Raw genomic sequence first — 12,759 nt, forward strand, 5'->3', positions numbered from 1 at the left:
ACCACCACCACCACCATATACGATATATAGTTCTTTGCGTCTAGTTTCTTTCATGTGGTATAATGTTTTCAAGGTCCATTTATGTTGCAGCGTGCATTGGTACTTTATCACTTTTTATGGCCACATAATCTGTTGTGTGGGCACACTATCCATTTGTCAGTTGATGGACATTTGGGTTGTTTCGACTTTTTAGCCATTACAATAATGCTACTGGGAAACATTCATGTACGAGCTTTTTTCATGGACGTTTGTTTTCAATTCATATGGAGGCACTTTTTTCATGACATTTCTGGATTTGCTAGTATCCTTTGAAAATATTTTTTCTGGAAACGAACTTCTATGCCAGAGACGCATGACTGCACACCTCCAAACTGCCATTTCCTAAAATGCTCTTTCTGCAGTGTGAGCTTTGACTTCTAGCCTATCTGTCCTGGGATGGCTTGATTTCCAGAGATGAACATCAGTCCTTCATGCCAGTGGAAAACCCACTCCTCCATCATCCATAGAAGTCCTGATGTCTTCTGTCAGGACGCTGGTTCTTCCTTTGCAGCCGGAAGTTATTTTTCATTCCTTTGAACCTCCACGGAGCTTCACTTGGGCCCTTCCCTTGGCGTTGTTCACTCTCTCCTGCTACTTCCTATGCCTAATTCAGGGCGTGCTTTGGGGTTGATTATTTTTGCTATTCCTTGTTAGGACACGTGTTGATTTACTCCATAGGTGCTAATGAATATTCACAAACTGAATAAATTCTTGATCGGTTGCTGTGAAATTGTGATTTATAATAAGCAATTTACTTTTGGTCTTTGTCCACCTTTCCAGACACAGAGCCACTAAAACCCTTGGAATTTCCTGTTTAGAGGGTGATAGAGGTGTCTTTTGTAATGTTAATGAGGTGACTTTTGGAAAGTCCCTAGATCCCCTTGGGATGGAGGCTGGTTGCTAGGGGAACCAACCTTGTGATTAGAAGGTCCCACCCCCTGAAGTCTATGGAAGAGAGAGGAAGGGGAGAATGATTACAATGGCCAAAAGCCAATGAAGAGGTCAGTCATGCCTGTGTATGAAGCCTCCATAAAACCTCAGAAGGATGGGATTTGAAGAACTTCCAAGTTGATTAACAGGTAACAGATTTGACGAGAGTAGTGTGCCTAGAAAGAGCATGGAAGGTTCACCCCATTTCCCCATAACTTGCCCTGTGTTTCTCTTTCCTTTGGCTGTTCCTGAGTTACATCCTTTTATATAAATTGATGCTCTAGTAAGTCAGATGTTTCCCTGAGTTCTGTGAACCACTCAGCAAATTAATTGAACCCAAGGAGGGGGTTGTGGGAACCTCCAATCTAAAACCAGTTGGTCAGAAGCACAGGTGACAACCTGGACTTGCAATTGGTGTCTGAAGTCAGGGTGGGAGTAGATAATGTCAGAATTGAGTTGAATTGTAGGACACTCAGCTGGTGTCCCAGAATAGCATGGTGTTGTGGGAGAAACAATCAAACCAAACACATTGTAACTGCTGTCAGCATCCTCCTTACCAAGTGCAAAGTGGTTCTCATTCTCTTGAAACCAAGTTGAGTTTCCTCCTGGAGTTGGTATGACAATGACTCTGTTTTTAATGGGGTCTTGTGGTGGGGAGGAACAGGCTGCAGAGTGAGGTCATGCTCCTGCAAGTTTCCGGCTTCTGTTCCCTCCACGTTTCAGTTGTGGGAGAGGAGACTGCCAGCATCTCCTCCTGGACTCTCAGGGAGTTTTGCTGTCCTTGCCCCTTGCTCCTTTTCAAAGGAGGAACATGGCAAAAGGGCCACAGTGTCAGGCTTATTTAGGAAATTATGATCAAATTTAGTCAATGAGCAACTCTTCCAGTTTCTGAGTTTTCTCTTTTTAGCCCTCCTTTAATGTCTCAGGAAAACTGAGATGGTGAGACATTCAAGTGAAAGTGTTCGTCACTCAGTTGAGTCCGACTCTTTGTGACCCCATGGACTGTGGCCTGCCAGGCTCCTCTGTCCATGGAATTCTCCAGGCAAGAATCTTGGAATGAACAGCCATTCCCTTTTCCAGGGGATCTTCCCAACCTGGGGATCAAACCCAGGTCTCCCTAATTGCTGGCAGATTCCTTAATGCGCCATCAGGGAAGCCATAAGCTTCCTTTTAAACCTCCCTGGAAATTGGTCCTGGGTTTTCTGTAGATCCTATTTGTTTAGATCTCTTCAGTCTTATTTGGATAGCCTATTGCTCTCTGCAGAGCACAGAACTTATTTTTTTAAACAAAGGATCCAGGATTGAGAATTATGGAAGTGGTTCTCAATCCTGGCTAATAAACAGAATCACACACACACACACACACACACACACACACACACACACACACACACACTATTCCTCCAAGTTTTAAGTAAATCCAGAGGTCAACATCAATAACACCTCTCCTGCTGAATTCATTCTGGTTACACATTTCGCTTGGCTGGGTGGAGAGCTTTAATAATTGAGTACTTGTTCTCCACATTGCCACAGTTCATTTGTTCCTTATTGTCTCACACTTGGCCCTCTCCACACATTAATATGACCTGCCTGCCCCTTAAGGTCTTTGAGAATTCAACCCTGCCACAGACAGCCAAATCATCTGCCCTCATTCCTCACCCAACCGCCTTGGCAGCACAGGTAACTCTAGGGAACCATCAGCATATTTGAGCAATGATTATTCTGTCTCTAAGTGTCTGTAAGTATTCTCAATTCTGGCTGAAAGGGCATCACCAGGGAGCTATTAAAATTATCCATGCCCCCTCTATGTTCAGTCCTTCCCTGGGGGAATATACAATTTCTTAGAGGAGGATACATTTTTCATATGGGAGGAAACGTAATATTTTAAGGAAAATCATTTTGAATGTGAGATCTGTTAGCTTGCCTGATGTTAACAGTTTCCCCTTAATGAACTTACAGATTATAACAGAGTTTCTGTTGGCAAAGTACATGTTGGCAGGGAATTAAGAACTTAGCTGGTAAAGAACTCTTCTGCCATTGCAGGAGATGCAAGAAATATGGGTTTGATCCCTGGGTTGGGAAGATCCTCTGGAGAAAGAAATGGCAACTCAGTCCAGTATTCTTGCCAGGGAAGTTCCACGGACAGAGGAGGCTGGTGGGCTACAGTCCATGGGGTCACAAACAGCTGGGCACAACTGAGTGTGCATACACACATGTAATATTTAGCCTTACGGCCACACGTGTTACTATCAAATCATCAGAAAGGTTCTTAGATTCCTCTGAAATGAGTGATTCTGCCCAGTCCTGGATCAAGCAGGACACCTGGAGCAGATGGAGACCTCTCTTGAGTCTAAAATCATACAAGGTTTCAGTTCAGTTCAGTTCATTCGCTCAGTCGTGTCCAACTCTTTGCGGCCCCATGAATTGCAGCACGCCAGGCCTCCCTGTCCATCACCAACTCCCGTTTACCCAAACCCATGTCCATTGAGTCGGTGACACCATCCAGCCATCTCATCCTCTGTCGTCCCCTTTTCCTCCTGCCCCCAATCCCTTCCAGCATCCGGGTCTTTTCAGATGAGTCAGCTCTTCACATCAGGTGGCCAATGTAAGGTCTGCTGTTGCTGCTGCTAAGTCGCTTCAGTCGTGTCCGACTCTGTGCGACCCCATAGACGGCAGCCCACCAGGCTCCTCTGTCCCTGGGATTCTCCAGGCAAGAGTACTGGAGTGGGGTGCCATAGTGCAAACCAGGAACTGCAGGAGACTTCACCCTGATGTGTGTGTACTTGGATCCAGGTTTAAACAGTGAAGCCTAGGTGTCCCTATTTCACCTGCCCACACTCGTTTCTTTCTATCATATTCAGGATTTAGTCTTTTTTTTTTTCTTGGCAAGAATTGCAATTTTCTAAATTTAAGGTAATTTCTCTATTTTTGCCTCCCCGCCTCCTGCCAAAGAAGCAGAAAGTTTATCTCAGTCAGTTGGAGGTAATTCAGGTTTCCGTAGTACATTTTGGGTTCCCCTCTGAGTACACTCAGGGTTCCCCCTGAGTTGTTTCTCAGTCCTCGTCATTTTCAGAGAGCTCAGGCTGGGGATTGGAGTGACGATGTAGGGCGACATTTGTCATCCATCCAGCTTGTCCTGCAGGTCCTCAGCTTTTCATCCACTCCCACCAAAATGATGTTGCTTCCCCTTAGCTCACTAGGTCTCTCTCTGCTGAGCTAGTTCATACCATCATATGGATGAGGGACAGTTTTAGCTAGTCTCTCAACTGTTTGTCAGTTACATTATTTTAAGGCCAGTGTGTCTCATATTCTAGTGTGTTTCAAACTTTATGTGTATCCTAGCCTCTTGGAGTCATGGTAAAATGAAGCTTGTGACTCTGTAGGATGGGATTAGGGCAGGGTCCAAGAATCTGCATTTCTAACAAATTGCCAGGTGATGCTGAGGCAGCTGATCCATGGACCACACTTTGAGTAGCAAGGCTGTAGGGACCATAAAGGCTCTCACTTAAATGGAGCTCTCAGGCTCTATCTCTTCTGCTTGCTTGGGGGAAGTAATGTGATAACATGGAAAGATTTAGTTAGATGGTTGCAAATGCACTGCCCCTTTCCACCTCTAGGGAACATTACTGCTGAAATGAATGAAAGAATAGCACTTCCCTAACTCACCCACTCGATGAACATGAGTTTGAGTAAACTCCAGGAGTTGGTGATGGACAGGGAGGCCTGGCATGCTGGGATTCGTGGGGTCGCAAAGAGTCAGACACGACTGAGCAACTAGGCTGAACTAAAGATGTTTCAACAGTGAAGGCAATGGCAACTCACTCCAGTACTCTTGCCTGGAAAATCCCATAGACAGAGGAGCCTGGTGGGCTACAGTCCATGGGGTCACAAAAGAGTCATACACGATTTAGCAACTAAGCAACAAAGATACTCTGAAGGCTCTTTTCAAGTACCCAGGTAGGCTTTGTTAGAATGATGTCACTCTTGATATTCACCATGACTTTATCATTTATCTTGTTCCCATGCACCCCACCTGGGAGAAGAAAAAAAAAGACACTCTTTCCTCTCGTGTGGTCTTCTTGGTATTTATGCCCTCATACCCTTGCCTTGAGTGTAGATAAGACTGCTGCAGAAGTTTTGGGATGTCACTTCTGTGGTTTACAAAACTACTGACTTCCTTCTTGGACACCTGCTCTTTCTTGGATCCTGCGGGGCACAAGCTGTCATTCTGTGAGCAGTTTTATGGGGAGAGCCACATGCTGCAGCAAGAAACTGAGACCCTGAGCCCAAGAGCCTGCAACGAACTGAATCTTGGGAACAACTGTGTGTGAGCTTGTAAGTGGATGCTTCAGTTCCAGCTCAGTCTTGAGATGCCTGCAGACCCAGCTACAGACCTGGAGCCAGAGGTGCCCAGCTAAGATGCTGCTGGACTTTTGACCCACAGAAACTGCTGTTCTCAGTTTCTAAGTTTTGGGGTAATTTGTCATGTAGCGATAGATAATGAATATAACCCATCTAACTCAAGATGACAGGCATTTGGGAAACGCCATAAAAATGTCCCGTGAAGATTGTTGTTTAGTCTCTACTTATACTCAACTCTTTTGCCACCCCAGGGCCTGTAGCCCGCCAGGCTCCTCTGTCCACAGGATTTCCCAGGCAAGAATATTGGAGTGGGTTGCCATTTCTTTCTCCATCTTCCTGACCCAGGGATTGAACCCCAGTCTCCTGCATTGGCAGGCAGATTCTTTACAACTGAGCCACCCGGGGAAGCCCCCCATGAAGACAGGGCACAATTAATATAACAAAAGGAAAGAATCAGAATTCTGGTTCTAGGGTGGCTACTTGGTCTGAGGCATTCAGTGAGTAGCTCCATATGACACATATATTGATATTTACACACTGACTATTCATGTGACCTTTAGCCTTTTTTCTTTTTTTTTTAACGTGCAACTCTTGGATGTCTGAGTTTGAAACTCAGCTTAACCTTTGTAGCAATAAAGTGACTACACGGCTTATCATCTTGCCTTGGAGAGAAGAAAACGTGAAACCAACAATTCTCACATTGCTGAAATCTCCAGGCTGGCAGTAACTGAAGGTTCTTTCTCCACCGCCCCTTCTCTAGTCTCAACAGCTGAGTTTTCTGACTACAAGAAAACCACCTTTGATTATATAAAGGTATTAGGAGTTAGGGAAACACTAGGCCTTTTGTTACCAGCAATCTGGAGCGTTTAGGAAGCAAAGCCATGGGGGTGGGGGTAACCCCTGGAAAGTTGGGCGGGTTTTGTGTCGGCTCCGGCTCTGGGGCTTTCATCAAACCTCTGGGAGAGGAATTCCTAGTTTTTTCGAAGTTGGGCCAAACGGACCCCGAAGGCCTAGAAAGCCGCGTCCCTAAGCCCTCAGGGTTTACGACTCGTCCCCCGATACCCGCGCAGCCGGGGGCGTCCCGGAGCGGGGCGACCCCCGCGGGTCCCAACTTCCCGCCGCGAGGCGAGCGTGGGGGTGGGCGGGGTGGGGGCGGGGTCGGCCGCGCTCCCTCCCCCCGCTCCCCTCCCCCGCTCTCCCCACCCACTTCCCTTTCCTCGGCCGGGCAGCCCCGCGGGCGCGACCTCTCCGGGCAGTGACGAGCGGGGAGGAGTCCGCCGCCGCCACCGCCGCCGCCACCGCGGGGGGAGCCATGCCCCGGCCCCGCCGCGCCCCGAGCCCGCTCCTGGCTGCCCGCCGCCGCTCGGGCCGGCGGAGGGAGTGAGCGGGAGCTGCGGGCGACGAGCCGCCGCCCGGCCCGCGATGTCACCATTGTTCAGCTGGGTGGCCAAGGTAGGCGGCGTCGGGCCGGCGCCCGTTACGGTAGCGGACCGCCCGGGAGCTGGCGTCCCGGCGGGCGTGGCTCGGGGAACCTTGGTAACCGTCGGGCTGCTGGGCGTCCGGGCCGCTGGGGGTCTGCGGCGTGGTGGGGGTGGGATCGGACCGCGGCGAGGGGCGCCCCTTGCACAGGGACCGCGTCCGGAGAGCGGCCAGCGCGATCCGGGTAGCTCACCAGGTGGTTCTCATTCATTAGACTTTCTTCCCTGTGGGGAGAAAGAGCCAGGGGCCTTACGCCCATTTCACAGGTGGGGAGAGTGAGGCTCAATACCGGGCGGGTGGGCTTCTGCGGCCCCCAGCGCGCCCCGGATTCCCCGCGAGGCGTGTCCAGGCGGCGGGACCTCGCATGTCAGCCTCCCGGATACAGACAGGTTTGTGCTCGGTTGTTGGGACCGTGCACAGAGGATGCCCGGAGGCTGAATTCGATGCTCTTAGAGGATGTCTGTCTTTTGTTTTTAACTCCCTGTTTTCAAGGGCGGGTTTGCGGGGGGGGGGGGGGGGGGGGGTCTGAATTTTAAACCTAAGTTCTTTTTATTTCTTTGAAGTTTTATTTTCAGAGCATTGGCGCCTTCAGAATCACTAAGCGTTACAAGTCCAGGCCAATTCCGCTATTGCAAAAACGAAGGGATTGGAGTGGATTTCTAGAGTTCCCACCAATTTGAGAAGGCAGTGATAGGATAATATCCTCCCGGAGTACCAGGTGTTTTGTGTTTTGAACGATGCAACTCTTGCCGGCGGGCTAATGGGGCACCTTTCTCGAGTCCAGCGGGCTCCTCTCTCTGCCAGTCCCTTGGCAGGGCTCGCTCTTGGTGTATGGCAGGTTAGTTGAGCAATTACATTAAACTCACTGAGAGAACCCGTTAGCCGTTCTGTGACTCTTTACAAATAATAGGTGGTGGTACGTCTAGTTATGATGCAGTGCTTTTAGAGTGTTAAAGTACATTTTTACAAATACCTTTATATGAGGCCGATAGGCTTTGCCTGTCATTTAAGTGATAATAAAATAGAGATGCAGAAACCAGGTAACACTAGTTATTAGGCATTATATCCTACTGTCTCCTCTTGCCCACCAGAATCTTCAGTTGCTGAAACACAGCTAGTAGTAAAAGTGAAGTGACTTTCAAACCTGTTTTGAGTCGTTGTGAAGTAGTTTTGTACTGAAGACAAATTAATAATGCCCAGATTTCCTGGCTTGAAGAGATAGCTTGTTGGCTTTTCCAAATAATGCTGAAGTTTAAAAATGTCATATGATTTAAAAAATAATTCAGGGTGTGTTGCCTGAGTATTCTCTTACTCATTCTAGACTGAGGATTTGAATCTGCTTCTATATTGGGTTGGGCAAAAAGTTCGTTTTTTGGTGACATCGCATGGAAAAACCCAAATAAACTTTTTGGCCAACCCAATATTACTATACTGTTACACGGTAAGGCCAAAAGGAGTAAGAAAAGAAAAAAAAAAGACTTGTTTTATTCCAAAATCAAGAGGTAAATCTAAAAAAAAACCTTACTGCTAATACTGTTTTATAGTTTTATGTACTTTCCTAAAACATACAATATAAGATGCTTTACACTATAGGAATGTAGTGAACTTTGGTTTATGTTGGCCTATAGAGGTGATGATGAAAACAGCAAACCAAAGCCTTATAAAAAAAAAAAATCAAGGATTTTGTAAGGATTGTCAGCTTCCCACAACGGGCAGTACTTTTGAAAAGTTCATGTAAAAAATGAACAGCATGTGACCAACTTGATCTAAGTTCTGAATCATGTTATTCCAAAATTGTTTAAACTACAGAAACAATAGCAAACAACTATGAAATGTTTTTGGAGCAAAGTTACCTATCAGTTGTCAGCATAATTTTAAGAAATGCTATTCTTTTGTATTTCATTTTTTCTAGGTCTTGTGCTATTGTAAATTGCATCCTATAACTGAATTTTGTAGACTGTGTTAGTCTATGAGCACTTTTAGAATATGAAGTTACTGTTTGAAAGTTCACTTCTTGGGATTATAAGAATGGCTCTCTATGGAACCTGTTTGGTGTTCAGTTAAGAGACAGGTCATTAACACACTTTGTATTATATACTAGGAAATGTTTTAAAAGTAGAAACGAGGCACAGATACAGTGCAGAATGTGCACGCTCCCAAAGTGCATTTATATTAGATTTTAGAATGACCCTTCACGGACACACAAATGCACACGAGCACACACCTCACACAAACGCTTGCACATCTATTAAAAATTCCTAATTTGACCTTTGTAATTTGCAGCCCAACAGCTGTTAGCGAAGAAGAAGGGGAATAGGTGTCTGTTACTTGGGGGTAGATGTCTGTTACTTGATGCAGGTGGTGACCTGAACTTGAATTTGGTTTTCTTTGGTGATGTGTGAATACTGAACATATAGAGTGAGTCATTTTATCATGTAAGAATAAAGCCAAAATAGGGAAGAATTTTATTTCAAAGAGATTATATGTTAAAAGAAAAATTAACATAGCTTTTTAATATTAGACATGTCCTGGAGCATTAAGGCAGGTCTGCATTATATTGAAAATAGAGCCAGGTTTATGGAGGTGTGATTTCTTTATTTTTTTGAGGTATGATTTCTTGATTAGTCTTTCATCAGGGATACTGGAGTTTTTATATAGATTACACTGTTAATGTGATTTTTATATTAAATCCACTGACATCCCTGGCGGTTCTGAGTAATCTATTAAGTATTTCTATATGTCCACTTCCCTGTTGGTGAAGACTAACAGCAACAGACCTGCCGGATAATTTTCTGAACTTCCTTGGATCTCTACTGCCCATAAAAACGATGGCCAAGATTACTGCTAGTATCTCAAATTAGTGGTTTTAAAATGTACAAGTCAATTTGTCAGATAAAATAGAAAATGGGAGCTAAATATAGCCAAATTTGCTGTGTTTTCAAATCCAAGTCAAGTTTCATGTAGCTCATGCCTTGTATTAAGCTATTCTCCAATGCTTCTGTAGATATTCAGCAGATACTTAGTGGGTGCCATCTGTGTACCAGGCACTCACTGTTCATGCCCTGGAGGAGTTAGCTCATTTTGCACTAAAAGTTTATCTTTTAAAAAGTGTACACATTGACGCTTTGTAATATTTAAAAATATATTAGGAAAGGAGTCTTTTTGTAAATTCATACTCAATCACTAATATATATTTTATGTAAAAACAGGTTTTTCCTATTTTGACTTTGCTTAGAACCTGAGTTTATAGCCATTATTCATTCAACAAGTTAACAAATGTATTCAACATGGATCTAGTTATTAAGCACCTACTGTGTGCCAGGTGTTGATTGAGGACCTGAGATTGAGCAGTGAATAGGCACACCAGGCCCCTGTTTTCATGACTCAAATTCTAGACAGGAGAGACAGCAGTGAAGGAAGCAAATAAATAACTGTAATAATTGCAGCTGGTGGTGAGTGTTAGGAAGGAGAGTTAACAAGGTGGTTTGGTGGGGAGTGCCTGGGGCTGAGGTGGCATTTCACCTGAGTGGTAATAGGTCCCTAAAGAAGTACCAGGAAGAGGGGCTAGCAGGGAACAAGGCCTGTAGGTGGGCCTGGTAGAGCAGCAGGAGGAAGGCAGGTGATGCATAAGAGAGCTGGGTCCTGAGTCAGAAAGGGCTGATGTGGGCCAGACTGTAGAAGGTTCCAGGGTGCTGTGCAGGGTTTGCTTCTAAGTGCTGTGGGTGTGAAAGCTAGGAGTGATGTCTGCTTTGGGAAGCCAAGAGGACCACTTAGGAGGCTGGTGTGGTTCAGGAGGTGGTAGTGATGCCTTGGATATGTAATTATTCTCTATCTTCTGAAATGACTGTGACCCAGTGTCTGAGATTGGTGCAAATGACTGAGTAGCAAATTGCTTCTTCTGTATTGAATACAAGCACAATTTGTTCTTTGCACAGCTGCTGCTAACCACAGCTTGCAGGCACAGTTGGGTCCTGGCATTGGGCTTATTTACTTACCTTTGAGGTTTCCTGCAGACTGGATCAGCCCACCTTGGGTGCCTCTGACCAGTTGGACTTGCTCTTGTGCTAACTGGCACACAGTGGCCTTCCTGTAAGGTGTGACTCTGACTATAGCTAGTATATAGGTGGCAGTGTTGCCGTCTTGCTTAAAGTCAGCCTGATGTTGGTTTGTTGCTGAGATTGTGTCCTAGGTTGAGATGGAAAATTTTAAAATATATATTACCATATTTTTTTGTCTGTAGATTTAAATTAGTTTTAATTAGTGCATGTTTGAGTTTAATGAAGAGGGAAGAACTTGTCATAGCCAAACCACTCCTTGAATTTGAAAAATTTGCTGCCTCTGCTAAGCAGAACTGGTGTAGCCCCTACCAAGCTCTTGTGGGGGTGTTTGAGCAGTAGTGGCTGCAGCCTCTCTCTGTGCTTGGGAAGCTCTGGTTACTGAGAATGACAATAATTTGGGCACAGGTTGATTTTACAAAGAGAGAAGGGAGAAAAGCAGGGAGAGAAACCCCATCTAATCCACAACGAAACACTGCCTGGAGCAGATCTCATAATGAGAAAGAAAGTAAATTATAGTTTGTTCTTCTAGATGGACTGCCTAATCCAGTCTTAGCCTTAAATGTGCCTCTGCTCTGATCTTCCATTTCTGACCATCTGAGTCCTGCTCATGGTCACGCCTTCCCTGAAGCATCTCTGATTACTCATTCATTCATTCATTGGATCAGCGTGCTGAACTGGGTCGAAAATAATTACAGGAGCTCCTCTGGCAGGGGAGGGTAGACATCAGCCAGCTGGGCTGTGCCATGGGAGAGCAGGGAGGGGCTCCTGCCCCCTCCCAAAGGTGGCCAAGGAGGAGGTAGCCAGGAAGCTCAGGGGTGCAAAGTGGTTGGGGTAGCATGTTCAGAGGCCTGCAGGCACGTTGGAGGAGCCTCAGTGACAGGCTGTTGGTCAGGCTGGCAGGAAATCTGCTATAGGGAGTAGCAGAGTATGAGCTGAACAGATGTACGTGGCATACAGACCCCTTCAGAGGAGTAGGCATTTTACCTGTGATAGTGGGAACCATTGGAGACCAAAACTGATCTGTCCCTAGACTCCTGTAGCTGTGTAGTCTAGTCTCTGTATCTTGCATTGCAGTTATTTAATCTTCTTAGCCTGTACACTCTGTGAAAACAGAGGTGGTGGTGTCATGTATACCAGCGTGTACAAATCAGTTGGGCATCTTGTTGAAATGCATTAAATAGTTCTGCTTTAGCAGGTCTGGGATGGAACTCAAGATTCTGTATTTCCAACAAGCTTCTCACAGGTGATGATGCTGATACTGCCCGTCTGGGGACCACATTTTGAGTAGCAAGGTTCTCAATTTAAATATTTTCTTTTATACCTACTATTAGACATAGGAGTTGCTCGTATTTTTTGAAACAAGTGCTGTGACTTCAGAATAGTCACTTGTATATGGGAGGACAATAGTGGAATAGTGTCCTATGAAATAAGACTTAAAAAAACTCAGCAACTTTGAAATTGGGTGTTTGGAGAACAAGAGTGGAAGGAAAAATTAGCATTGCATACTCTTGCACCTTTTAAAATTTTTGAACATTTTACATAGGAACTCCTCAGTTTATTAACTTTTTTCATTTTTGGCCACACCCCACAGCTTGTGGAATCTTAGCTCCCTGACCAGGCATTAAACCCACGCTGTCATCAGTGAGAGTGTGGCATCCTAACCTTTGGATCTGTGGGGAGATCCCTGTTCAGTTTATTAAATTAAAAAAATACTTTGATGACCTTTCCTCTTTTTCAGTATATTTAACTTCGCCCCAAATACCATTAGGATAATATAATAAACTAGGCATCAAATGGTTATTGAAAAGTAGATTCAAATCTCCTGCTTTGTGTTTTGGATAGATTTATTTTTTGAGCAATTTTAAGTTCATGGCAATATTGAGCAGAAGAT

General features: G+C 45.2%; 1 protein-coding gene across 15 annotated transcripts in view; it reads left to right on the forward strand.

Moving 5' to 3' along the window:
• The window catches only part of TBC1D1 (TBC1 domain family member 1), a 225,338-nt gene that overhangs the window by 70,539 nt on the left and 142,040 nt on the right, over positions 1-12,759 (forward strand). For 3 of the 15 annotated variants that reach the window (XM_015096437.3, XM_060417588.1, XM_060417589.1), the window contains exon 1: positions 6,533-6,783. The exons of the other annotated variants lie outside the window; for them this stretch is intronic. In XM_015096437.3, coding sequence (XP_014951923.2) covers positions 6,754-6,783 — 30 coding nt within the window. In that variant the 5' untranslated portion in view covers positions 6,533-6,753. Of the gene's footprint in view, positions 1-6,532; positions 6,784-12,759 lie in introns of those variants that run through there. 15 annotated transcript variants of the gene reach the window in all.

This window comes from Ovis aries, chromosome 6, assembly GCF_016772045.2.
Source record: "Ovis aries strain OAR_USU_Benz2616 breed Rambouillet chromosome 6, ARS-UI_Ramb_v3.0, whole genome shotgun sequence".
Taxonomy (NCBI): domain Eukaryota; kingdom Metazoa; phylum Chordata; class Mammalia; order Artiodactyla; family Bovidae; genus Ovis; species Ovis aries.